At 39.5% G+C, this 25,861-nt stretch overlaps 1 protein-coding gene across 1 annotated transcript; it reads right to left on the bottom strand.

Annotated features, from left to right (window-relative positions):
- Positions 1 to 307: 307 nt before the first annotated feature.
- Positions 308 to 2,185, bottom strand: LOC117987183 (uncharacterized). Its single transcript, XM_034974141.2, has one exon. The coding sequence runs from the start codon at positions 2,183 to 2,185 to the stop codon at positions 308 to 310; it is 1,878 nt and encodes a 625-aa protein (XP_034830032.2).
- Between the last annotated feature and the right edge of the window lie 23,676 nt (positions 2,186 to 25,861).

The raw sequence follows: 25,861 nt of genomic DNA, 5'->3' as shown, positions 1-25,861 counted from the left end.
TCAAATTCCGCCAGGCTGCGGTTGGGCGAGAAATAAATGCCTACCACTACGTATTCCCCCCATTTTGCCACCGCATACCCGGAGCCTCTTTCTAATACCGTAAGAGGAATGTCGGTATTACTTCTGGTCAGAACCGCCACCGAGCCATCCAAGTCACCAACCCAGTGTGATTGGGGAGGAATATAATATGGTTCGCAGGCCACTGCCAGATCTATTCCCCACTCCAATATAGACTGCTGCAGGAGATCCTGAGCCCCAGCGCAGTGGTTGAGGTTCGACTGGAGAAAGTTTAAATGACCCGACTGATTCATGATGACATTTCAGCTTCCTCTTGCGCCTGATGGCAACCAGCGCTGGTGGCAGGCTGAGACATTAGGACCATCTTACTCCTTACTGGGGGAGGGTTGCAACTCCTACCCCCCATTACATGATCTGAGGGTAGACCTGCGTCTTTGCACACTAGGCAGCACATGGAGGCTGTGCATCCCAGCGATTTATGACCGCTGCCCCCACACCGGAAGCACAGGTCACCTCGGTCTGCAGCGGATGGGCAGACAGGCTTTGTGTGCCCAATGCCGAGGCACTTGAAGCAGCGCAGGGGGCGTTCCTCTAGCACCTGAACTTCAGCAGAGCTCCAGCCAACTCGCAGCCTCCCGGCATCAGAGATCACTTTAGCCACCTCAATGGGGCAGTGCAAGACAGCCATACCCACCCCTCTAGGCCCGGATAGCACATCTCCAACTTTAAGCGACTGCGTGGAGCAGTTGCTGACTCGCACGACGGCAGCGATTAACTTTTCTTTTGTGACAGAGTCGTCAAGGCCGGTCACCTTAAGGGTCACTAGTTTAGAGGGGCGAACCACGCTAGCCACGCCATCTAATACCGTGCGGAGCCTGTTCGCTAGCAATTCAGCCTGTTCCGCCGTCTGACCCTTAGGCAGCTCTAGAAGTCTTGCGCCTGTGGCCGCCCGGCGAATTTTTATTCCGTCGCCTATGCCAAATTCTTCCAGGTTGACCTGTTGCTCTGCCTGTTCCAATATCTTAGCGTAGGTCACCCCCTTCTCTATTGCTGCTGGCTGCAATGTGATTACGACCGCCGCGGTTTTGGGGGACCTAAGTTTTGCTACAGCCGACTGAGTTGGTTTGGCGGCAGTTTCATTCGACGGGGCGGCGGTGGCGGCGTTGGCAGTGGATGAAGAGGCTTTCTTGCTCTTCTTCCCTTTTTTAACGACGGTTGCCCAGTCAGTGACCTCCCTTGCCTCAATTCGACTTGGTCCAGCAATTGTTTCGGAACTCGTGGGATTTGAGGCCGCTGTGGCACTCCGAGTCATCGGGCCCATCCGAGCACTTGGAAGAGCAGTAGCCGGCTGAGTTGCTGCCACTTCCTGACATTGTTTGTCGCCTGCTAAGGGTGGACGGTGCATCTTCTCAGGCAGAAGTCGTTCTTCGATTCCGGCGAATCGGGCATCCAGCATGACGCCTACTGAGGTGACAATGGACGCCTTTAGCTCCTCAATGAGTTTCTCACTTAAGGTGGGGACGGACGAGGTGTTCGCCGCCACCATGGACGTCTTCATTTCACTAAACTCTCTACGGTGGGCCTTTAACTCCGCTTTGAGGTTTTCCACCTCCTGGCGTAAGCGGCCATTGTCAGCTCTTAGTCGTCGGGTTTCCTCGGCTTCAGTCCTAGATGCCAGAGCATCCACCATCCCCTGGAGAGCGGCTGCTGAGTCCTTAAGGAGTCTAGCGTATGGGCCCTTGAGGTGCCCTGGTTTAGAGGCAACCTGGACTATGTTCGCTACGCTTTTTCCTGCAGCAGCTCGCAGCTCCTCGGCGCTGAGTTGGATGGGGTCCTCCTTTCGGAGCTCAAAAGAAACTTCTTCAGGGTCCAAGACAGGCTCAGACACCTTGTTGCTACACACTCGATCTCGTAGGAATTGGTTGAAAGCCTCCTCTTTGGCCTCTTCCTTCGCTTCTCTGAGACTGGCTCTAGCACGGGAGATCCCTGTGCCTCGCCCTCGGCCTTTCGATCTACCACGGCTAACGGATGAGGCCCTGGAGCTCTCAGAGTCTGGATCCGATTCCAGGCCTGATCGGAGCGGACTCCGGGTTCGAGAGTCGTCTCTTGGTACCGGCAATACTCCTTGACTTCGCAATTTGCGAGCAGCAGCTACACCCGTCTCCATACTCGTTCCGTCATTCATCTGTACCTAAAGGGGGGGGCGACCTGCTAGCTAAACCATGCAGGTCAGCAATCAAGGGAACAAATACAACCTAGCCTACAAATATAAACACCTAGCCTAGCTTAACTTAACTATCCTAGCTTAATTAACCTAGCTTTAGTCTATCTTAACCTAATTTATCACAGTCCCTAGGTCACTTAGTGTCACTAGGTCTCCAGCAGGCACAGGCAACGTAGTATACCACAACACCACGGCACAGGCACCATATTACCCCAGGCCGGGGCAAGTTGTTATCACCTCCGAGCACCGGCTTCGAGCACACGACAACTCACAATAGTCACTCAATAACAAGCGTCCGACTCGCTTAGCCTCGCAATAGATCGATATCTACAGGCGCACAAGTGCGCCCGCGGGCCGCGCGCCTCTAGCCGACCGTTCGTTGCACCGAGAACACGAAGCAATCACAACACGTCTATCTCGCACGCGGTGCGTTGCGCTGTGCTATAAGACCTAACTACCTGCCAATTTCATGATTCTAGGTCAACGGGAAGTACCTACCCTATGGGTTTTTTTGACAGACACTACAGACAGACAGACAGACAACGAAGTGATCCTATAAACGTTCAATTTTTCTTTTTGAGGTACGGAACCCTTAAAATGACTTCTCACGCGCCATTTAAAGTCTATGGGTCAACTGTCATGTCAAAAGTATGGTTCCAAAATCGTACTCATAGTAGTACATGATAGCCTTTTTGTACCTACTTATTAAGATTTCTTTTTGTAACCTGTCATTTGTGTTTCTGTGGTGCAATAAAGTATATACATACATACATACATGCAAATTCTTTAATCGTACTTCTGACATGAAATTTGATTCAAAAAGTTCAAATGGCGCGTGAGGAGTCATTTTGTACGGATTATAGGTACATTATTAATTTTGGCAAATGCTTATAGCTTCTTTCGTGATGTATCAAAAATAGCTGAAACACAACTAAAGATTTACAGAACAGTGATTCTATTAGTGTCGGGGATTACATTTTGCAATGGATTATGCCAACTTTGATTAAAAAATGCCATCAGAAAACCAATCACGAGCGCGATTCAATGGCTGACTCTCGGATTAGTCGACCGCTGTTTCTGCTTTGTGCAGAACTTACAAATTTTGCGTTGAAATAATCGAAGTCTTCAGTAATCTGTTCCTACTCAAGACCACGGCCTCGTTTAAATCATTATTCTAATTGATTTTTCTTTAGTTTTCCTTAAACAAATTCTACGTTTTATATTTTACTAGCTGATGCTCGCGACTTCGTTCGACGTAATTTTTTGCATGGGTGTAGTTAAAGACCTGGAGACCCACCACCTCCCATGGCCCCACCAACCTCGCGGTTATATGGGCCGAAACGCGGGAGGGCGCCCGTTCGGTACTTGCTCGGTGGCTCTTTCCCGGGGCGCCTTCTTGACTCCCTACAAATTCTTTCTTTCCTGTCCTTGTCCCTAATTGGTCTTTCTCCCCTTTCTGGGGCAGACGTACACAACACGCAGATCCCCGCGTGCCCCGCGGTCCGGATCCTTCCTCAAACACCCACTGGTCCACGATCACGGTCCGAGCTGTTATGCCAGTGGTGCGCGAACTCCCGTAGCTTGCCGAAGTTTTCCGCCGAAGCAACGAGGTCCTGGTAGTAAACCGGACCCTCTTCCTCGCGAACAATCCCATCCAGCAGGCGCACCGGAGGTCCTCGTACAGCGCACACTCCCACAAGACGTGGTGGAGGTCTTCCTCCGCCAGTCCGCACAAGCAACCACCACTCTCCTCGAGGCACATGTAAAGACCTGGAGAGTGACATATGCTACTTTTTATTCCGGAAAATCAAAGAATTCCCACGGGATTTTTAAGAACCTAAATCCACACAGACGAAGTCGCGACCATCAGCTAGCAAGTTAGAAGCTTAAGTTTCAAAGGGGTATTAGTTTAAAGTTAGACCACAGTGGAATATCTAGTCGGTAGGTATACCTATCTATTCCTGTACCGGTTTTCGCAAGTTGCAGAAACTAAGTAGGTAATATGATTAGCGAGAACTTAGCGAGGACACTGGGAATAGATTCCTGCTTTGACATTGGTTGTTGTCTTATAATTTTGCTAACTTTTGCTATCTATTTTGCTATGATGTGCAGATACATTTCTTGGATATTGGTATCTAAATATATAAAAAACCGGCCAAGTGCGAGTAAGGCTCTCACACCGAGGGTTCCGTACTACAGTCGTATTTTTTCGACATTTTGCATGATAATTCAAAAACGATGATGCATAAAAATAAATAAAATCTGTTTTAGAATGCACAAGTGAAACCCTTTCATACGATACCCCATTTGATACAGTTATCTTACTTCAAAAGTTGAAAATACTAATTATTAGTTCATGAATTTTTTTTGTGTGATGTAACTCTAAATTCACGGGTTTCAGATTTTTCCCCTTACGTACATATGCTATAAGACCTACCTATTACCAAATTTCATGATTCTAAGTCAACAGGAAGTACCCTGTAGGTTTCTTGACAGACCGACAAACAGACAAACAACAAAGTGATCCTATAAGGGTTCCGTTTTTCCTTTTGAAGTACGGAACCCTAAAATGGAAAAAGGTGACTGACTGACTGACTGACGGATTAGTAATGTCTGTAGTTTAAATTACAAACTAAGGATATAAACGCGATTAAAAAAGATACCTATCCAATGGATAGACTGTAACCATAAATAAAGATGCGCTTACATGGGCAACTTTTTAAGCAATTGTTTAGGACAAAATGTGTAACTTCAAATTATTGTTCTTTCTGTCACGACAGACGTTAAATTTAATGGCACCTGGGATAAAGTCGTCAAATTACCGACGTCAAATCCAGCGGCACCTGAGCTAGGGGCTCGGTCGATGCTCGGTCGCCATTTTTATCTCATTTAGAGAGTTAATATTCCGTGACCGTTCCCCAAGGTGGGACCAGGGGCACGAAACGCACTCGCGGCACAATGTACTCCTCATAGGTACCTACTACCTAATTTGCATATTAGATTTACAACTTTGATGGTTTTTGACTAAGATATTCATATTCATCATCATAATCAACCCATAGCCGGCGCACTACAGAGCACGGGTCTCCTCTCAGTATGAGAAGGGTTGGCCATAGTCCATCACACTGTCCAAATGCGGATTAGCAGTTTTCCCACACCTTTGAGAACATTTTGCGGTTTGCACCCTTTTCAGCCCTTATACCTATTAAAAAGCATAAATCCGCCATTCTGGTTTTTAAGAATTTTATGTAACACTCGCACCATCAAGACGAATCTAATGACGTATCATTTATCGGCGGACATAGAAATGGGCATACAAACTTACAGGTCAAAAACATAACCTTCTTTTTGGGTTTCACCGCAGTCGGATTAAAAGGCTCTCATATGCAAGATTGATGCAACGTAGCTGCAAATACCTCTTGTATCGCTTTGAAATAAATATTTAAAGGAATACGAAAAGAGGGTACAACTCTCGAAGTAATTGGCATTCGTCAACAAGACAACTCAAGATATCGTCCCGACGTTACCGCGAGAATCCAAACAAGTTTGACCTACTTTGCAGTGTTTGAAAAACACCTGGGAATTTTGAGCAGCTGTAACACTGTTTATTCGAAGATCTGTAAGCTCTACCTTCTCTCACTAGTACAATCTTTAGCATTATAATGCTCAAAATCTTGATACTTATATGTTCTGATTTTTGACTACTAATCCAAGGTCGCTATGAAACCTGCGTAGTTTCTACATAAAACGAAGCGTTTACACATTTTGCAAACTATCGATGAAGATTAATGGATGTTTAACTTTGGCAAGATAAATAAATATTAAGTAGATATATTTCTGAAAAAACTTATTTTTTTGCTCTGTAATAAACTCAGTTCATCTACGGTGAAAGAATCAAACGCATCGCCATGCCGTGACGTTGCAAAAACGCCCAGCCCATTTACTTCATTTCATGTCTAGTTACCATATTACAACAATAGTTTCAACGGTGACAGCCAAGGTGCCAGCCTACCTTAGATGAATGATTACCATCTCTATGCAGCCTACTGATTCCCTAACTCATTGTCTAACATAAATGATAGCCACCGAGCGCCTTTGACATTTATTAATCCGTTGAAGGTATAAATCTTTATTTGATAAAAATTTACAAGGTATAGATGTAAGAGATTGTAAGATACAAGATGTAACCACAAATTCACGGTTTTCAGATTGTTCCCCGAATGTCTGCTATAAGACCTACTTACCTGCCAAATTTCATGGTTCTAGATCAACGGGAAGTACCCTCTAGGTTTCTTGACAGACCGACAGACAGACAGACAGACAGACAACAAACTGATCCTATAAGGGTTCCGTTTTTCCTTTTGAGGTACGGAACCCTAAAAAAGACTCAGAGGGCATATACCTACCTACTGTGACACCGCACACCTCACTTGTAACGACGTCATTTATGTACTCCGCGATTCCGCGATTCAATGACATCGTAAACGTAAAACGAAACGGTAAGTGGAAAAGATAACACCATTAAAATTCACTTACTGCATGCAAAATACAATTCATCAACGTTGTTGACTTCACGGTTGACATCAAAATAATTGCACTTCCCGACTGCACCAGAAGTGGTGTAATGTGAAGTAGGGTAATGTTTTTGGGTCTACCTATGTATGTAGGTAGGTACCTATCTATTGAAAAATTGTTTGGTGCCGTCTGCAGTCTAAATGGCCATGAGGTGTCGTTATATTTGTCTTTGTAGTGAGAATGACACTCAGTGGTTGACTTCACGAAGGAAAAGACATAGCGGACGTTAATTCGGAAACAAATTATCGGACAGGGCTGACGGACGCGGCTGACAGCCGCAACTTATATATATCTGGATAATATAAACTATCGGCTGTAGGTAAGTCGCCGACGTAATCTTGAGCGCTCGGATGTCCGAAACAAATCTCGCAATTCGCAAACCGCGTCCCAAACGACTGTGCACACCTATCAGTCGCGGTTTAGGGACGCGTCCCATAGTTTTTTTCAGACTTCAGCCACCGAAAATAAACATTTTCTGCGGCAGCCTGTAGCCTAAAAGCCTAGACCAATAAAATGAGGTGCCTACCTATCGTGATTTTTGATTTGAAAAAATCATTCCGCAGCTAGAAAAGTGAGCCTTTACGTTTTTCAGAAATATTTACGGTTTATGTAAAAATCAGAATAATTGAAGAGCAGAAGGTAATATTACCTAATGTTTAACATTGCTTCCTTGAAAAACTTAAAAAAAATCGCAATTTTTATCTGTTCACGAACATCGGCTGATGCTCGTGCTTTATCGAGCATCGGCTTATGAAGTTATGATTCATGTTCAATAGGCAATATCACGATCAAGTTATGGGAGCTAGACACCGACTGCATTCAATGGGGACATTGTCCCGTTCCATTGTGATTTACACATATGGCTTAACCCGGCTCAATACCGTTTACAGTATAGTGACTAGTAAGGTACATTCTATGCCAGCTTTGATATTAAACCTTGCTAGATATTAGCTTAAATAGGTATGTCTGCGATTTCATAAAAAAAAATGATTTTCGTATCGAAAAGAGCCTATTGATGTTTTGTTTTTAGAGTTCCGTACTAGAAGGCGTCCTTCCCGGCTAATGACCGAAGTACTCATATTCCGAAGGTTGGATAGAGGGAATGAAATCTGTTTCTGCTTAAGATGTTGTCAGAAAACAATTGGTTTAAGAACACAGTTTAGGCACAAAATAAGGATATATTCCATACAGATGTTCAGCGCAGACAGAGCAATCTTGCGGCCAGGGCGGGACGAAGGAGGGACCCAAACTGGTGAAACTGGCCTACTTACCTAGTTAGGGCCCCATGTTGAAGAATAATCATGATCGTCATTCACCACATAATTAAAGGTGTCAGACTATAGTGCAACTATTTCTATAGTGGTAATGCGTAAAAGGTACAGTTAAGAATAAAAGCTAGCGGACAGTCATGGTTATGAACTTACTGGAGTGAGGGAACGCGCTCCGAAGCTGGGGGCCCCTCAAGATACGCTGGTAAGGTGCAGGATAGCTGATCGATCCAAGTTGCTAAAACTTCGCGTCTATAATGCGGTTTTGTGCCGAACGGCTGTTAGAGGCTGGCTTGCATATAATATGTGCGCGTCGCGGAGTGTGTGTGTTAAATTCGATTGACAGCTGTTGACAGCACTAAGTGTTGCCGAGTAAGCGACCACACTAAAGATTTGGAAAAAAGAACTGTTTTGTGATAGAATTATTAAAATATCAAAAGTAAGGAACAGGTACTCTGCTACATGTGTAGCTCTACAGTAGCTAACTCCAATTTCACTTTCCATTTATCAAAATGCATGAATATCGGGACAATCGACGTGATGTGATGTTTCAAAAGCGATCCCGTTGAGCAAAAAGCAATTCACCATCCATCCACTGTATTCAATAGCAGTGTCGAATGATGCACTATCGCAGTATATTCGATCAGGTGATTTATATTCATTGTGGAACGTGAAATACATTATCAAACACTCCTGAAAATACTCGCAGCTACGATAAATGAAATTGTTTGAATGTATTCCTTTGTGCAATATTTTATACGCGACGGAATATAGAAATTAAATCACAGTAACTTTCATTCCGGTGACACTAGAGCGAGGGTGGTGGAGTTAACGGTGAAGGAAAACATCGTGAGGAAACTTGCATGCCTGAGAGTTCTCCATAATGTTCTCAAAGGTGTATGACGTCTACCAATCCGCACGTGGCTAGCGTGGTAGACTATGGCCAAAACCCTTCTCACTATAAGAGGAGACCCGTGCTCTGTAGTGAGACGGCGATGGGTTGATCATGATGATGATGATATAAATAAACGGCATCCCGTGGGAACTCTTTGATTTTCCGGGCTAAAAGCCTATGTCACTCTCCAGGTCTTTATCTATACTCATGCAAAAAACCACGGCAATCCGTTACACTGTTGCGATGTGATTGAAGGACAAACCAACAAACCAACAAACCAATAAACCAACAAACCAACAAACAACCACACTTTTGCATTTATAATAAGGGTACTGAGGTTCTGATGGCATCTCTATTCAATTTTGGCGCACAGTTAAAATAAACGTTAAAGTTAACGAGTGAATTAATGTTTAAAATAATTGAATAAAATGAACAGCGCAGCGTTCTTAGTGGCCTTTTATAAACTGAGGTTCAAATACAAATTGAAATAATTAGTTTAAAAACAGAAACGTTCGTCTATCAAGTTTTATTTACTTACTCAAAAATTACCTTGAACTTCTACCATTTTCAAAAGTAATTACTAAAATGTTACCGCTACCTCACTATCATATTAAATGCGAAAGTGTATTTGTTTATTAGTTTGTTGGTTTACTGGTTTCTCTTTGTGGATTTTTGGATGTTGATGTCAGTTCAAATAACCAATGAGCTTAATTTGTAGTAGGTACCTACCTATCTTGTTATTTTAAAATAACAGACAGACACTTCAATTTTATTTATTAGTATAGAGAGTACTTATAGATATGGATTACCTACATTATAGGTTCAAATTAACTTTCATCTTCCAGTAAGGTTTTTGTTGAAATAATTACATAAAAGTAGTTTGCCGCTATCGTAGGAAACGAGCCAAATAGCGCCACTAAATAAGGCGATATCTGCGGGGAAATGCATGATAGTATCGCGGCGCGCGCCAAATTATACTCGCGCTGTTTACAACTACGTAGTATGTAACCATATTATACTCTATCTGCGGAAAAAGTTAGTATAGCACTCTCAGTTTGTTCCGGCGCTTCTTTGCTTGAGGCGCGTTGGGCTTATGCTCAGGTGGAAGAAGCGCCCGAATAATCAGCTCTTAGTTTCAAGATGTGATGTGTGGCACAGTTTTGTAAATAAACGTCTTTTCTTTCTTTCTTTCTTCTCTCTGTTATATATCTCATACAAAATATCGAGGCAAAAATCTTAGTGGGCGCTAACCATTTTGAGTCACGAACCAATCACAATATGTTTATGATGATTTTTACCGAAGAGTATCTTTCACTAAAACCCCAGCCAGACTGCTGTAACAAACCCTCCACATCGGTCTCCACCGGCGGTTTACAACAGATCAAACACTTGTTTGCAATGAATCCTTTGGCTCCCTGTAACTCGTTTAATGTCGCCTGTCCACCTAGTGGGAGGTCTTCCAACGCTGCGCTTTCCAGTGCGAAGTCGTCATTGCAGCACCTGACCTGCAACTAGAGAAAAATAGCCAGTTTAAATTATAAATCTACCCTACTTTTCCAGTGCATATACGCACATCTACATCATCGATTATTTCCCGATACATTAAACGATAAATATAAATCATCGAGAACAATGTGTTCACTGAAAGTGCTTGGTGAATAGCCATTATTATGTCGTATATTAACACTTGTCGATAGTGTCATAGCTCTACAGTTAATATGGGTAGGTATGATTTTGGTAATCGGAGTAGGTATTTCAATTACCGTTAATTCTCAAAGGAACAGTGCAGGTGTAGTGTAGCCATTTGCAAACTGGAACTATCCAATCGATTATAGGAATTGTTGTAAACAGCGCTATGTGAAATTTAATAGGGATCGATTAGGAATTGTTATAAACAGAATTATGAAATTTAATAGCGAAAAAGTTATATCTGGAATATTAATTCTTTTTCAAGAAGAGGCATTTTCTTTGCAGGTTTCAATGCGTCTATTGTCAATCTTAGTTTTTTTTGTCATATCAAATCTTGGACGATCTAACCTAAGGACGCGCCTCGCATGATTATTCCCCTCTGTCAATAGTAATGGATTTTTAATCCACTGCGTTTATAAACACTGTTTGCGGAATCGATTTTGTCATTGTCAGAATCGTTTTCGATGTGTGACGACGTCTTACACGCTGGGTGAAAAATGCCTGTTTGTGCCGTTAGTGAGTGCAAGAACAAATCAAACACATCAAATTTACAAAAAGATGGAATTTCATTTGATAAGTAAGTATTTTTGGTGTAATAAACGCTTTCTATAAATTAAATTACATAAATTATTATAATAAAATAACAATCGAGAACTTTACCGATTCAGTAATTGAGTACGTAATAATTCGGTAGAAACGAGTCACACTTCTCACGAGACTATATTTTGTTTTTTCTAAACAATAGCAACCCTCGTTATATACAAATTAGGTTAAAATTTGAATACGCGTGAACAGCATGAAATTACGTAGTAGTAAAAATAACACTAGTCTCGTGGGAAGTGCGGTATACTAAAGACGGAGAGCCAGCGCCCAAAAAACTGTTTGAATTTACTAAGGCTAATTTTTTGCGCATACTGACCAGCTCTGTCCCCATATTCTGCTGACTAACCATTACAACTTTTATTTATATGCAATATACAAGTTATATAACAATTTTCAGCCTTAGTAAATTCATTTTATTACCTCGCAGGTACGACACCTTTGATAGCGCACCTGAGTCACTGTTCTCAGGTTCACTTGACTGACCGCAGTATGTTTGTGTACGCAACCATTCTAATGAACTATAAAAAAATTAGCCTTAGTAAATTCAAACAGTATTTTGGGCCCTGGCTCTCCGTCTATAGTATACCGCACTCCCCACGAGACTATAGTGTTATTTTTACAAAATTTTTCAGTATTAGATTTAATTGCATAGGACATAAGGTTCGATTTTTAAGAATCATGTGATAGTGATTGCGGTTCGATTATCGATATCGATGAAAACATTTTCTTATTATTAACGACTAAATTACCGTCTTCAAGTCAAGTAAAGAATAGTTATTATTAATTACCACAATTTTTTCGCTACCTATACTTGTAATAAAACTGGTCGATTTCTGTGATTTCACGTACTTAATACATTTAAAAAAATATTAAAGCAACGCAATTTTAGTGATAGGCGAGAAACGGGGTAGGGTGTCTCTGAACTGGGTAATTTGTAGCTAAAAGGTGTACCTTTCTCAAGGATGAGGATTAGGTAATAATTTATCATAATCGTTTTATTTTTACAGATTTCGATATTTTTACAGAGAGAATCGCCAAGAATATACATAACATTAACCTAATGGTAAATAATGACGTGTTAAAAATAGAAGAGGCCACCGTGTGTGTTTACTAATTTATTTTCATAGTATCATATCTGTCTTATGGAATTTTGCTGTGGGGTAAAAGCGGCAGGTATTGAGAAAATTTTTGCATTGCTAATTTGTAAGGGCAATACGTGTAATATTTAATAACTTACATTTAATTTTTTTGGACAAAGAGTACACCATATTGGAATTACCATGTAAACCCAATGTGCAATAAATAAATGATTGATTGGAAAGAAAAAAAACATTTTATTGATTGATATACCTACTAATTATGTTTGGTAGGCTTTTGCGCGGTCAGGTTTATTTTGTATTATATAATAATATAAATCATTAATAAGCACATTTTCACTATCGAAATTTTAAATGAAAATTTCGTTATATAAAAAAATACAAAGATTAAAAATGATATAAAATAAGTAAAAAAGTATGTGCATATTTTTTAAATAAATATTTTTCTTATTTTTACGTTGCATTATTAGTTTTTGGGATAATTACCTATTAAGTGAGGTGAATGTATGCAAGAATACGCTACGCTGACCAAACACTGGTTTTAAGTAATTAAATACGAGTAATAAATTCTTACTTCTACTTTTGTTTCTGAAAAACTATCGATATATTTTAAAATACGGTAGCATCGCAAATCAATTTGACTGTCTTACACTCGTAATGTCTTTGTATGTTGATGTATATAACTTATTAGTGTGCAAAAAATGTAGTAGTGTTGAAGATTTAGATATGTGTGTGTTAATAATGACACAAAACTTTGTTGAGTGAGTGTGTCAAGTTGTCTATGTAGTGTTTCCTCGTCCCGCACCAAAAGTGACAGAAATTTTTATTCGTAATATTAGGCGCGTTACAAGTCCATAGGTTAGATCGTCCAAGTATCAAATCGTTGAACGATGTTAAAGGGGCACAAAAATAGCTTACTTTCTATAGTCGGAAAAGACTAAGTAGTAAGTAGGTATACGTACTTTATTTAAGAATGGAGTTGAAGATTTGAAATATTCAAAGTGATCGTAGTTAAACAACATTAATGGCACTACGTGAAACCTTGGCAATGTAATCTTCAGCGTCAGGTATTTCTCCTTTAACTGACAGTAGGTACGAGAAAATCCAAAACCATAAGCGATAGAAAAAAAACTGTCTTGGGATGGGAACCATTACTTAGTTCTTTTTTTTGTGAAAACAATTTTGACATACCTACTTAATTTTTTGGTCAAGCATGAATTGTCCACAAAAAGAAATAAAAGTAACATTTTTTAATGCTAATTTGACTCAGATTCATATTATAAGGATTATTTAAGTTTTGCTCCAGCCAAAAAAAACATACTGTATAAGTTTCAATGTTACACGTAAATCATGCGACACGTAAATGTCCATGCAGGACATCAAGGCTCCCATTGGGTGCAGTTACTATGTACCTACCAGTTACCATCAAAAATCCTATATTTTGTAAAAGTTTACGATATATACCAAATAAAACATTTGACTGACGCTAGAGGTCAACGAACGTTGCGTAAGTAGGCCACTCGGAGTCAATGCCGCGTAGGCGTGGCATTGACCCGAGTTTTGCGCGCTATACACTGTGGTTTTGAAAAGACTAAATCACTAAAACTACAAAATATTGGTATTGGATTGTGTTTAGGTAGTACATAACGCTAAGTTCTGTAAGTAACGTAACGTTCTCCCTTTATAGGTAGCTCACAGAAAAGCATACTGAGTTGGATATTGAATCGCGCACCGATATCATGGCACTACCGCAATAAAGTATGATTTATTTGGAAACTGTTCCAAAACCCGTGAGATTGCAAAGCGGCTTTTGAGTGCCAGAAGTGGGCATTTAACAGGTGTTTTATTATGCTTACCACGAAAAATGGATACTGTGTTTTTTGACTGAGACGACCATCGGCAATGTATTAGGTTTACTCCGTAACTTGCAATCTGCCTACAAGTAGGTTTAGTAGGTACGCAACAGATCGAGATGGCAATCGGGTAGGGAACGCCACGCACACCCGTGCAGCCCCCGCGCTAACTCGGTCCGGGCGAGCGCATGTGACGTGCGGGTGTGCGGGGCTTCCCCTCGCTTCAAATCCTGATTGCCATCACAAAAACCTGTCTCAGACACCAACCTGTCTCATCTATGTTTAATTTATATACCAATAGCGTAAAAAATAAGCAGAACAATAAAGCAATCTTGATTATGTATCTCAATCTAAGCACCGAATATATTATTATAAGAGTACTAACTTAAATTCAAGTTTGAAGCTCTATTCACACTACGGGATATAAATTATATTATGGTCCGGTCAAAATAGACATTCAAGGTTACAATCATTCGCATAGGACTAAAAATTGGTAGAAACATTTTTGTATTGTAGGTAAATATGTATAAATAGGAAGATTATATGAAACGTACATGCGTTGGATAAACGGATCCACGCCTGTGATCCATAGTCGCGAGCATCCTCTAGTAAATAATAATAATATTGATAGATTAGGTACTCAGTGAATAGTTTCTCCAACTAGTTTCACAATTGAATTGCCTAGATGCGATACACCTGGAGTCGCAGAATCGATAGAGTCTTGCAACGTGGAGCGATAAATGTAAATCACCCGGATAATGTCCCCATTGAGCGCAGTTGGCGCATGGTAAGCATAACTCCGGACTATATTAATGCTGCGAATCGCCCAGCTATACGGAGTAGCGTCTCTATTTGTAGTAGACATGATCTATGAGTATGTCCAATCTTTTTTTATTTTATGGAAAAATAGCCCTTTAGGCCGTGTTCCCATTAGGTGAACAGTGAGCGGCTGTTTGCTTCCTGATTGCTTCACTATAATTTTCAAATGGAGTGTGTAAAGTTAACACCATACAGCGTGTAAAGAAAGTTTGCGGCGTTTCGCATGCCAGTTCATTCAGAGAGCGGCTGCGAGCGGGACGCTGATTACCGTCCCTACCAAGAGTTCGCCAGATCGCCGCTTCTCGACATTGAGTTACCGACCAATACACCGGCCGCCCAGAGTCAGCCAGTGGAAAGTCAGCCGCTCACCGTTCGCCTAATGGGGACACGGCCTTAAAAACGCACAACCTCTACCTGGAGAAGGATAAGAATATAGGATCATTATCCCGGAAAAATAAAGGTTACAGTACCGGCATTTAAAAAAAAATAAGCCAAGGCCGATAAAGTCACAGGCAAAAGCTAGAACATAACGATATTAAAAAAATGACGCAAGAAATCAAATTTGTGTTAAATAATGGCTGTTTTCGACAAGGGGATATCGTGTGGATATACTCGTCAATAACTTGACTATTTAATCCCAGTCTTATAAAGACGGTGAGGATTGAAACGACACGTTTCAAATATGATTTACGAGCACAGGTGCTTTTTATGTCTCGTTTGTAGTAAGCGAAAAATGAATAAGGTTTTTCAGTATAACATTTTTAATAATGTTTTAAGGTCATCGACTCTCGAAAATATTGTAAAGAAAAGAACTTTAGTTATTTCATATGTGAAGCTATCATAGTATAAAAGACCTACCAATGAAAATATTAATAAAGGATTAATTATATACTGGCTTAGAATATTTTGAGAAAATAATCATAATAGGCAGCTTATTATAAATAATTGGCTCAGTTGTTCAACTAAATTCCACCCTCGGTCCATACTACAAACATAACATGTTTACTATAAGATGCTGGAAATGAAGATATGCTGCAGTATAAAATAACCCAAACCCGTCCACTCTACCAAGAGTGAACGTATGGAGTGAAAAAATTGGGTAAGACGAATTTGACCTAATCTTGGTACACTGAAAATCAGTACCCTTATTATAAATGCGAAAGTGTGTGTATTTGTTTGTTGGTTTGTCCTTCAATCACGTCGCAACGGTGCAACGGATTGACGTGACTTTTTGTACGGGTCTAGATAAAGACCTGGAGAGTGACATAGGCTACTTTTTATCCCGGAAAATCAAAGAGTTCCCATGGGATTTTTAAAAACCTAATTCCACGTGGACGAAGTCGCGGGCATCAGCTAGTGATCAATATTTTCATCATTACCTATTGGGAAGAAATTCGCATTCGAAATTCCTTTGAGCATTTACTTAATTTTATCGGGCAATGAAGGAAAAGCCTCAATCATTACGGATTCGCGATAATCCCATTACATTCCAAGTTTTGTCGATTCGAACGTCGCTCTCTGTAGCAATAAAAAGTTATCACCATCCGAGGCCCGGATGAGTGGCTCCAAATATTTCTTATATAATATTATGTCTATACAACTCTGCCTGCTATCGAGTCGACCTTTAAACTCATACAAAGAAACTTTAAGTATTTCGTAACGTAAGTAGGTACTTTGTTCATTAGTAGTATCGTCAGAGTGAACTAGAGTGCGTGGGCTCTCGGTTGGCTGACATTAATCTAAATAATAAGGAAAAGCTGACTGACTGACCGACTGATCTATCAACGCACAGCTCTAACTACTGGATGGATCGGGCTGTGGCATGTAGCTGTTATGACGTAGACATCCGCCAAGAAAGGATTTTGGAAAATTCAATCCCTAAAGGTGTAAAACAGGGTTTGAAATTTGTGTAATCCACGCGGACGAAGTCGCGGGCATCAGCTAGTCAAAGTATAAAACTCTATAAAAGCCACACTGTGCACTGCTACGAGAGTTCTTTTTTAGGGTTCCGTACCTCAAAAGGAAAAACAGAACCCTTATAGGATCACTTTGTTGTCTGTTTGTCTGGCTGTCTGTCTGTCAAGAAACCTACAGGGTACTTCCCGTTGACCTAAAATCATGAAATTTGGCAGGTAGGTAGGTCTTATAGCTATTATGAGGCTAAGCCGCTAAGAAAGGATTTTTGAAAATTCAACCCCTAAGGGGGTGAAATAGGGGTTTGAAATTTGTTTAGTCCACGCGGACAAAATCGCGGGCATAAGCTAGTAATTAATAAATCAGTAATTTAAACAGTTTTGTGTTTCTTTTTTCACTTTTGTTTTTCACTTTTTTTTTGTGTTTCTTTTTTCTTTGTTTCACTTTTTGCCATTTAGGTCTCATTGCCAAACGTCCACTAAAAGCCTCGCTTGTAAAACGCTGGGTGCGTTATTTTCAGCCATTTGATATATTTAAGAGCCGCCGAACACATCGTTTACAATTAAAGCAAGTGTTGAACAGTGCTCACGTGCGCTTTACGTGGAGTGCCTACTTTACACGTTCAGAGAGTCGACCGACGCATTTTCATACGAGCCTTCTGGAGTGGGCTTCATTTAAAGCCCGCAAATCTTAATTAAATATATTACGTAACTAAAAACAGCAACGGTTTACGTTACAAGTAGAATGCTAATAAGGAGAAAAAGGAATAAGTTTTAGCCCGTTCTCAGAGTATTTCGTTATAAAAACATTCCGAATACAGATTTTTTACTGTACTTAAATAATATATACTGCGATGTTTTCTTTTACAAAAAACAGCTCAAGATTCTGTTGCTTGATTATATCTACTTACTCGCGGAGTGAATTTTTTATACTTTATGTAGTAAATCAGGGGTTTATTTCAGACTTTATCTTTAAAACAAATGCTTATGAGACTAATGACTTACAGCGATTGAAATAAAGTAGATTTACAGCTGAAATTAATAATCTGTAATCTATCGATAAGCTATAGTACGCGACAGGTAATAGTGGCGGGAACGCCCCGCCCAACACGGTGCGGGTGACGTGCGGGTGTGCGGGGCGTCCCCCTGCCTCATACGTCGATTGCCATCTCAGCCTGTCGCGGACTATACTTCCGTGAAAGCTAAGCTAAGCGGCGAAACAACGCCTAACTCTTTATAAGGCTTAAGATCGGTCTGGTGTGGACTTATGGAGTACTGCTGCCACCTTTGGGGTGGTATTGCCAAGTACAAACTCGATGCATCAGACTATAGATTGCCGTGCCCGAAGAATTATATTTTATTGATGATCAATCGCTTAAGCAGCTGAAATTGCTCAGCTTACAGCACCGATGCAATATCGCCTGTTTATTAGGTAATTGTCTTTTATCGGATAAAGTTTGGGGTGTGTGTGGTCCATGGAACTTCACAACTGTGTTCTTCCTTCCCCGTTTTACCACAGAACAGCGAGAAACCGTGACCGATGGCGCCCTTATTTGTGGTCGACATCTAATCTACTTGTACGAAATGTTTTTGCCAAACGTTTCTGGTACGAACCGCTGAGGTGTGGAATGCCCTTGTGGCGCGGCGTTTCTTGCCACGTATAATCTAAATCAGTCAAAGTAAGAGTGAATAGGCATCTTTTTTAGGCAAGCACGCTCCAACCTAGACCTCAACATTGCTTTTTAATTTTTTATCAAGCATGATGATTGTTGTCAAGCGCAAGCAATAAAGCTATGTCGCAATAAAAAAGGGCTTGATATTATACCTATAGGTTTTTACTTTGTTATACCATATCGGACTGTACCAATTGGAATAAGGAAATTCATTTCAGATAGGTATAACTTCGTTTCGTTTAGATAACATTGTTTTCGACCATCTACATCATGTGCTGATAAATGTTATAAGAGAAAGGGTCGTTCGTCCCGAGCAGGCAATTTTGTATCTGATCAAACCAAATGTAATAACTGAACAAATATGGAGGAACAATAGAAGGTAAATTAGTTTCTAAGGGGGAGTGAAACTCAATTGTCAAAAGGATCGCTCCTCGTATCTGCCTGCTGAGTCTGCATTCTACAAAATTTTGTAAGTTTAGGAAGCTTTTTATTTGAAAACTATAAATAAAATTAGGTACTCAAATTCTACATACAATTCTAACACGATTGAATATATAATATCCTCGATAGAAAAGAAATCTAAAAACTGCAAATTCAAAAATCTTTATTGCGAATATGGGTTACTTACAAAAAAAAAATAGTACAGCCAAATGTTCCAAATCCCTAGATTTTTTAGTTTTCGGAAACAGTAATAAACTTATGTGTGGATTTTTTAGTATAATTATTATAAATTATAATTTCCAAAAATATTATGTTTTCTTTTGTTTTCGATCGATCGAAGGGTTTTCTCGATCAACCTTAGTCAATTGAGGTGCGGGGCTCGAGGCTTGGTCTGCTTGCCCGGGAATTTTCTCACAGGTAGTGCCTTGCTACCTGGATCCCTTTATCTTTTGGAACTGAGGGCTTTGACTCCATGTCCTTGCCTCTGAGTTTAAGCTGACGTAGCGACTTCTGACCTCTAGTCAGTAGAGCAGCCGTCTTCCCAACGTTGACGGTTATGCTCCACTTATCTATCAGTCGACATTTGTGTGAAGGTTCGGTAGGTGAACGTAAATAAGTGACGCGCAAGTCGCATTTACAGTTTTTCATTTCACGACGACGAGTGGCTCATGCTTGTGTTTAAGTAGTATCGGTCTATACCGATACTACTTAAACACAAGCATGAGCCATTATTATTAGTAATACAACAGTAAATAGGGGGATTCCAACATCAATGGTAAATACATTGTATCCTTTTTGATAATTAATTTTATTTCAAATAATGTATTAATTAATACCCTAAACCCCAAGGTTCGAGAGTCTAATGGAATTTGGAAGGTAAAAAGTTTCAGTTATCCAAATTTGATTATACCTATAGTTGGCCGCCGCAATGTGGGGCGCGATATGGTCCCAACTCGGAGTAATTTCAAGTTTTAAAACTTCATTACACGCGTCGCTGGCATTCAGGGCAATGAATATGTATTTATACACATATTAACCCACGTATCATCGCTGTGACAAGGATAATGTTATTTATGTTTTAAACTATAACAATAAATAACCCTTTATTTCTATTCGCTGAATTATGTACCCATGTATTTTATACATGTTATTCACCGAATACTAGAAGTCTACGATAATATTATTGAAAGCATTGGTAGTGTCTTTAGTGAACCGAAAACATCTGGGAAGATTCTTGGATTGATTGATTGATTTATCTTAGGTTCTGAGATGAGTTTTTAGGTGAGAATGATAGTGCTTAAGTGCTTCCATGCCCACTTTTACTTTCTTTTTCTCTTTATTTGTAAATGTTTTTGGTACAAATAAATAAAATAAAATAAATCAATCAACCGAATTATTTTCTTTACACTTTATTATGATTTTGAGAGCACTTCCAATTAGTACGATACGCCGCACTTCAACCATCATTTTAATTGATTTACTTGGTGTTACTACGGAGAATGCGGTATACAACAGGGAAAATTATATACGTAATATTGATTGAGCATCGAAGTGTAGGTACATACGGGGGATTTCAGGCTTGGTAAAGCTTTAAGCGGGCGAAGTATCAGTTTGATTGACCTAGTTTATCACAAAAAATTCGACATAAATTGCGGTTCCGTTTCCGTGTACCTATTCAGTAAAACAGGTCAGGTATTCTAAAAAAGGTCAAAAATTATACGCTAAACGAGATAAAAAGTAGCCTTTATTCTTTATTCCAACGCAGCGCCAGGATTCGTCCGGTTCTGTCCGCACCTTTGAATCATTCATGAAAGCACTTCACATTCCGTTTGGCTTTTTTTAAATGTTTCAAAAAAGTTATATAGAAGAACGTAAAGTTTGGAAAACTCGACCTAAATATACGCTTCTTACTAAACTACTAGGTACATTTATTTACTTAGTAACAAAAGTCCGTAGTGTTAGTTTTCAATTTAAATCTATCACAATGATATCTAATTCAGTAGATGAAAAAAATAAAATAAATTTAAATAATCGAAATTGATCACGGGTTTACCGTGAGAAGATTTTGATGTAAAACGCGCTTTTTTCTTATGAACTTTATAAATATTACTCAATGCTTAATGTGTTAATTTTTTAGGAAAAATTAATAATCACATTCAGTAGATGCAAAACACTAAAGTATGTGTAATGAGATACTTGTAATATTGCTAGTAGTATCCTCTCCCTTCTACCATTACTAGAATCTTCGAAAACAGTTTTCGACGTAGTTGCTTTCCAACAATATTCAAGTCAAACGAGTTTCATGTTCCAAGTGCCGAAGTTACAACGTTTAAACTTGACTCGATTTCGTTTTAAGAACTCTGATCCTCGATAAAGCGAATGAACCAATATCTAGTTTTAAGCATGCAACAAACAAAACGCGTGACAGAAGCCTGCCCAACGCGATTCCTAGGGAGTTGTATATTGTGTACAAAGCTGTGTATAAAGGTACATTTTATACATTCGCAAAAGAGTACCTACTGCGTCGAGTGACGAGCCGAGATGCGAGCTACCTGTTCATTAAGGACTAGGACAATAAGCCTAAATATACCAAACCACAAATTGTCAAAAAATGTGTTAAATAATTTTCAATTTTATGGAAATACTAAAATAATTTAAAATAATACATAAGCAACTTATTATGTCAAAGTCTAAAAGTAGACCCTTAAACTTTGAATCAGTGTACGGATATGGAATTAAATGAAATGGAAAGATTTTTATTTATTTTTTATTTATTTATTTATTCAGACCCAAACGTACACTCAAACACGATGCACTTGAAATTTAAAATGTATAAAAATACAGATACTAATAAAATAAATACTAAAAAAAGTATAAACTTTTATCCCGGAAAATCAAAGAGTTCACACGGGATTTTTAAAAACCTAATTCCACGCGGACGAAGTCGCGAGCATTAGCCAGTTTTATTTATAATTAAGTAGGTATTTAAATTTAGAGAAGTGAACTAAAATCACCGACTATTCAATTTCGCTCTCATTCACAAATCAAAATGGAAACAATCCGAATAAAAGGACTACGTAATTGGAAACGGTAACTAATAGTAATTGGATGGCAGTGGGAAGTGACGCGATAACAGACACTAGTTTGAAATTAAATTATTAATTGAATGATTTGAATAATTATTTGATGTATATTATTTTATTACTGGCGAACTCGTCCGCGTGGTTTTGTGTTATAATATACTATATATTATTACTAGCTGACCCGCCCCGGTTTCGCTCGGGTGGAATTTAGAAAATAGAGGTGGGGGTTGAATTTCCAAAAATCCTGGAACACATATTTCTTCATTTGTGACTGAAAACTATCTATCTAAAACTAGAGCAAGGAGTAATAAACTATCAATTTGCATAGTTTTAAATTATTGCAGAGTTGGTTAAGTTTTTGTTCTTCGTCAATATTCAACGGCGGATCTTCCGGAATTCGCCAGATAATGAGGTTGTTTTAATTCGCTTAACTGGATCCAGCGGCCGCGGTTCCCTTCGTCTATCCTTTTAACTTGTTAATCAGCTTATCCAGCCGCAAGGATTTGTGTTCCGCTCCAGATAGAAAGTTTAATTCCTTACCCGTGTTGTTATCCTAATTACAAAGTAGAATTATCGTTTTATCTAAGGTCATTAAATAGATTAACGGCCCATATGCAAAAGTTTGCGATTTTAGAAAGCTTTTTATTTGAAAACTGTAAATACAAGTTGCGGGTGTCGCCAAATCAGAGAAATCCTTCAGGATTTTTACAAAACCTAAATTCACACCGATGAAGTTGCAGGGATCATCCAATTGCTACTAGAGCTTACTCCTGGAGACTACTTTTATGTTCAAAGATCAAACAGTTCTTTCGTGATTTTTCCGCGCGGACGACATCGCAGGCATCATGTGCGCATGTCTTCCGCCAGATTCTAGTCACGCCGACGAGACCCTTAGAACCCCAGATGAGTCCTACACTAGTCAGGTGTCATCATCATCATTATCATCATGATCAACCCATCGCCAGCTCACTACTGAGCAAGGATCTCCTCTCCGAATAAAAATATTTGGCTATAGTAGACATACCACGATGGCCAGATGTGGATTGGCAGACTTTACACACCTTGGAGAATATTATGGAGAACTCTCAGTCATGCAGGTTTTCCTTACGATGTTTTCCTTTATTTACGTGTAGGTACACTGCAGAAAACAAGCCTGGAGAGAGAGAAAGACCTACCTATACTTAGTCCATATCCATAAAAGTCAACACGTCAAACAGCAAAACTCCACAGAAAAAAGAGGCTTTGTTAAACCCAATAAAAAAACGAATAACGTTTTATAAAACACGAACCTTTTTTTATCCACTCAAATTCACCAAATTGGTAGCGCCGCACCTGCACCCTTAATCAGAAATCGATAGAGGCGCCCGTTCGGAGCGATAAATGTAAATCACCTCATTGACTGAAGTATCTACATTGGACAATGTCACATTGAACGTTGAGGTACCTACTGCAGTCCAAGCACAACCTACAGCCAGACATTCATTAAAATTACACTCTATCCACCGCGAGTAGTTAGTATAGTGCTCTCTCTGTTACGTAATCCCATACAAATGAAAAAGACAAAAATCAAGGGGCGTTAATTATTTTAATCATAATTATAATCGTTATATATTATTGCAAATACACGTTTTATAGGTGGTACAGTTGTCAGGTCACAGTGTATTTACCATTATAATGGTGCAATAGTTACCTAGCATTTACAATAATTATGTTAATTACATGAATAACAGTAACGATGATTTTGAGTCACCACACAATCATAAACTATTGGAGAAACTATGTTTTGTGAAAACTGTCTATGTTTTTGACTATGGTCGGGCGCTGACAAATATTGCAAAAATTTGAGTTCGGAAAAATATGAGGAGACTCAAAATTACATTTTACAAGATACTGGCTTGTTCAATATTCAGGTGCATTTTCATGGATGTATTTGAGTATTTAAATACTTCAAAAAATAACAATAGCGAGCAAACGAGCAGGCAGGTCACACCGCCCGTGAAGATTTACAGCATCAGAGGAACCGCCGATGCGTTGCCGGCTTTACTGCACGTCTTGTACTGCACTTGTACTGTTGTTGTACTGTACGTGTACGTGACGACTACATTTTTCGCGGATTTTTCGCCTTGCAAAGCATTGCAAAAGTCACACGAAAGTATCGTATAAGTCGTAATGCGCATTATGCGACAACGCTTTGAAGAAAACTTGTCACACTGATTATGCTTGGGTTGCTGAAATGAAATTACAAAGCTTTTCGCGATTCACAATTGAAACAATGGCAGGGTTAACGCCGATGTTGGTAGAAAAGTACAATGAGATCGATAGTAAAGGCGTACCTATTGAAAGTCTGTTTTATTTAGTTTCCGTAACAATAAAATGTTTTGTTCTTATCTAGCACGAATAGCGAGCAAACCAGTTTTCGCTAGAAATAAAACTTGACAATATACTTAAATAGTTGACAATTGCACTAACTATACAATTGCCTATTCAATTTATAGCGTGCAAAACTCGTGTCAATACCCCGCCTACGATGCGGTATTGACTCCGAGTGGCCTTCTTACGCAACGTTCGTTGTTCTCTAACGTCAGTCAGATGTTTTATTTGCAATATATCGTAAACTTTTACAAAATTATAGGATTTTTTATATATATATTTTTTGCATTTTTTTTTAGATATAATATCAGTATTTCATCAGTATTATCCCCTGTCCTCATTTTTTCCAGCGTTCTGGTTACATAATGTATAGTTATACATACTGGTCAAATACATAACTCTCCATATTATGTTCTTCGCCGCAGTTGAGTAAAAATGCGGTCGTTTTGTGTAGGCCCTACAGATTTTTCCCGAAGAGATATGGCCTGTGTGGCGGGGCACGGGGCGCGCTGGGGATATAATTTGGCGCTCTCTGCGATACTATCAAGGCACATTACCCTACAGATACCGCGTTATTTAGTGGCGCCATTTGGCTCGCGTCCTGCGATAACCAAACAGCTATTTTTCCAGTTATATTTACATAAAATAATTCCAACAGTCAAATAGTCTAGACGTTTGATTTATAGTATCAAAATATCACTGTGCCACACTACAATAACAAGTAATTTTCTAAGGCATATGGCCCACAGATGGCGCCGAGGCACGGCTTCTATTCTTTATTATCTTGCAAATTGCTAATGCGCGGGGCCGCCATTTTAGTGACGTCAGCATTAGACTGAAGTTTTGAGCCGAGGTATATTTTTATTTCGGCTGCCGTTAAAATGACGTCATTTCGATGTTAATGAGACATGGTTCCAGCTCAATAGCAATTTGCGGGTCTTATACCATAAACTTAGCTTAATATATTTCGAAGTAAGATAACTATACCAAGTGGGGTATCATATGAAAGGGACCAACATGTGCATTCTAAAACAGATTTTTATTTATTTTTATGCATCATAGTTTTCGATTTATCGTGCAAAATGACGATAAAATACGACTGTAGTACGGAACCCTCGGTGCGCGGTGACTCGCGCTTGGTCGGTTTTTTATGTAAGTATAGTTACTTATAGAATGCATCAATAAATTAATTCCTTAGATTTCGATAGAATAACAAAGTTCAAAATAAAGTGAGTAAATAGAACTATGTAACAAAAATAATGTCCAAATGTCCAATTCACTTAAGTACCTACCAAATTCAAAGGTATTCCCAAGTGTAACGACATTACGCGTATACTCAT

Source organism: Maniola hyperantus, chromosome 12, assembly GCF_902806685.2.
Source record: "Maniola hyperantus chromosome 12, iAphHyp1.2, whole genome shotgun sequence".
Lineage (NCBI taxonomy): Eukaryota > Metazoa > Arthropoda > Insecta > Lepidoptera > Nymphalidae > Maniola > Maniola hyperantus.
Note: the sequence above shows the minus strand (reverse complement) of the source record. Positions and strands in the feature narration are given on the sequence as shown.

Bases quoted from the DNA above. Each gene is read 5' to 3' on its own strand.
- LOC117987183 (XM_034974141.2), bottom strand. From the start codon at position 2,185: ATGGAGACGGGTGTAGCTGCTGCTCGCAAATTGCGAAGTCAAGGAGTA.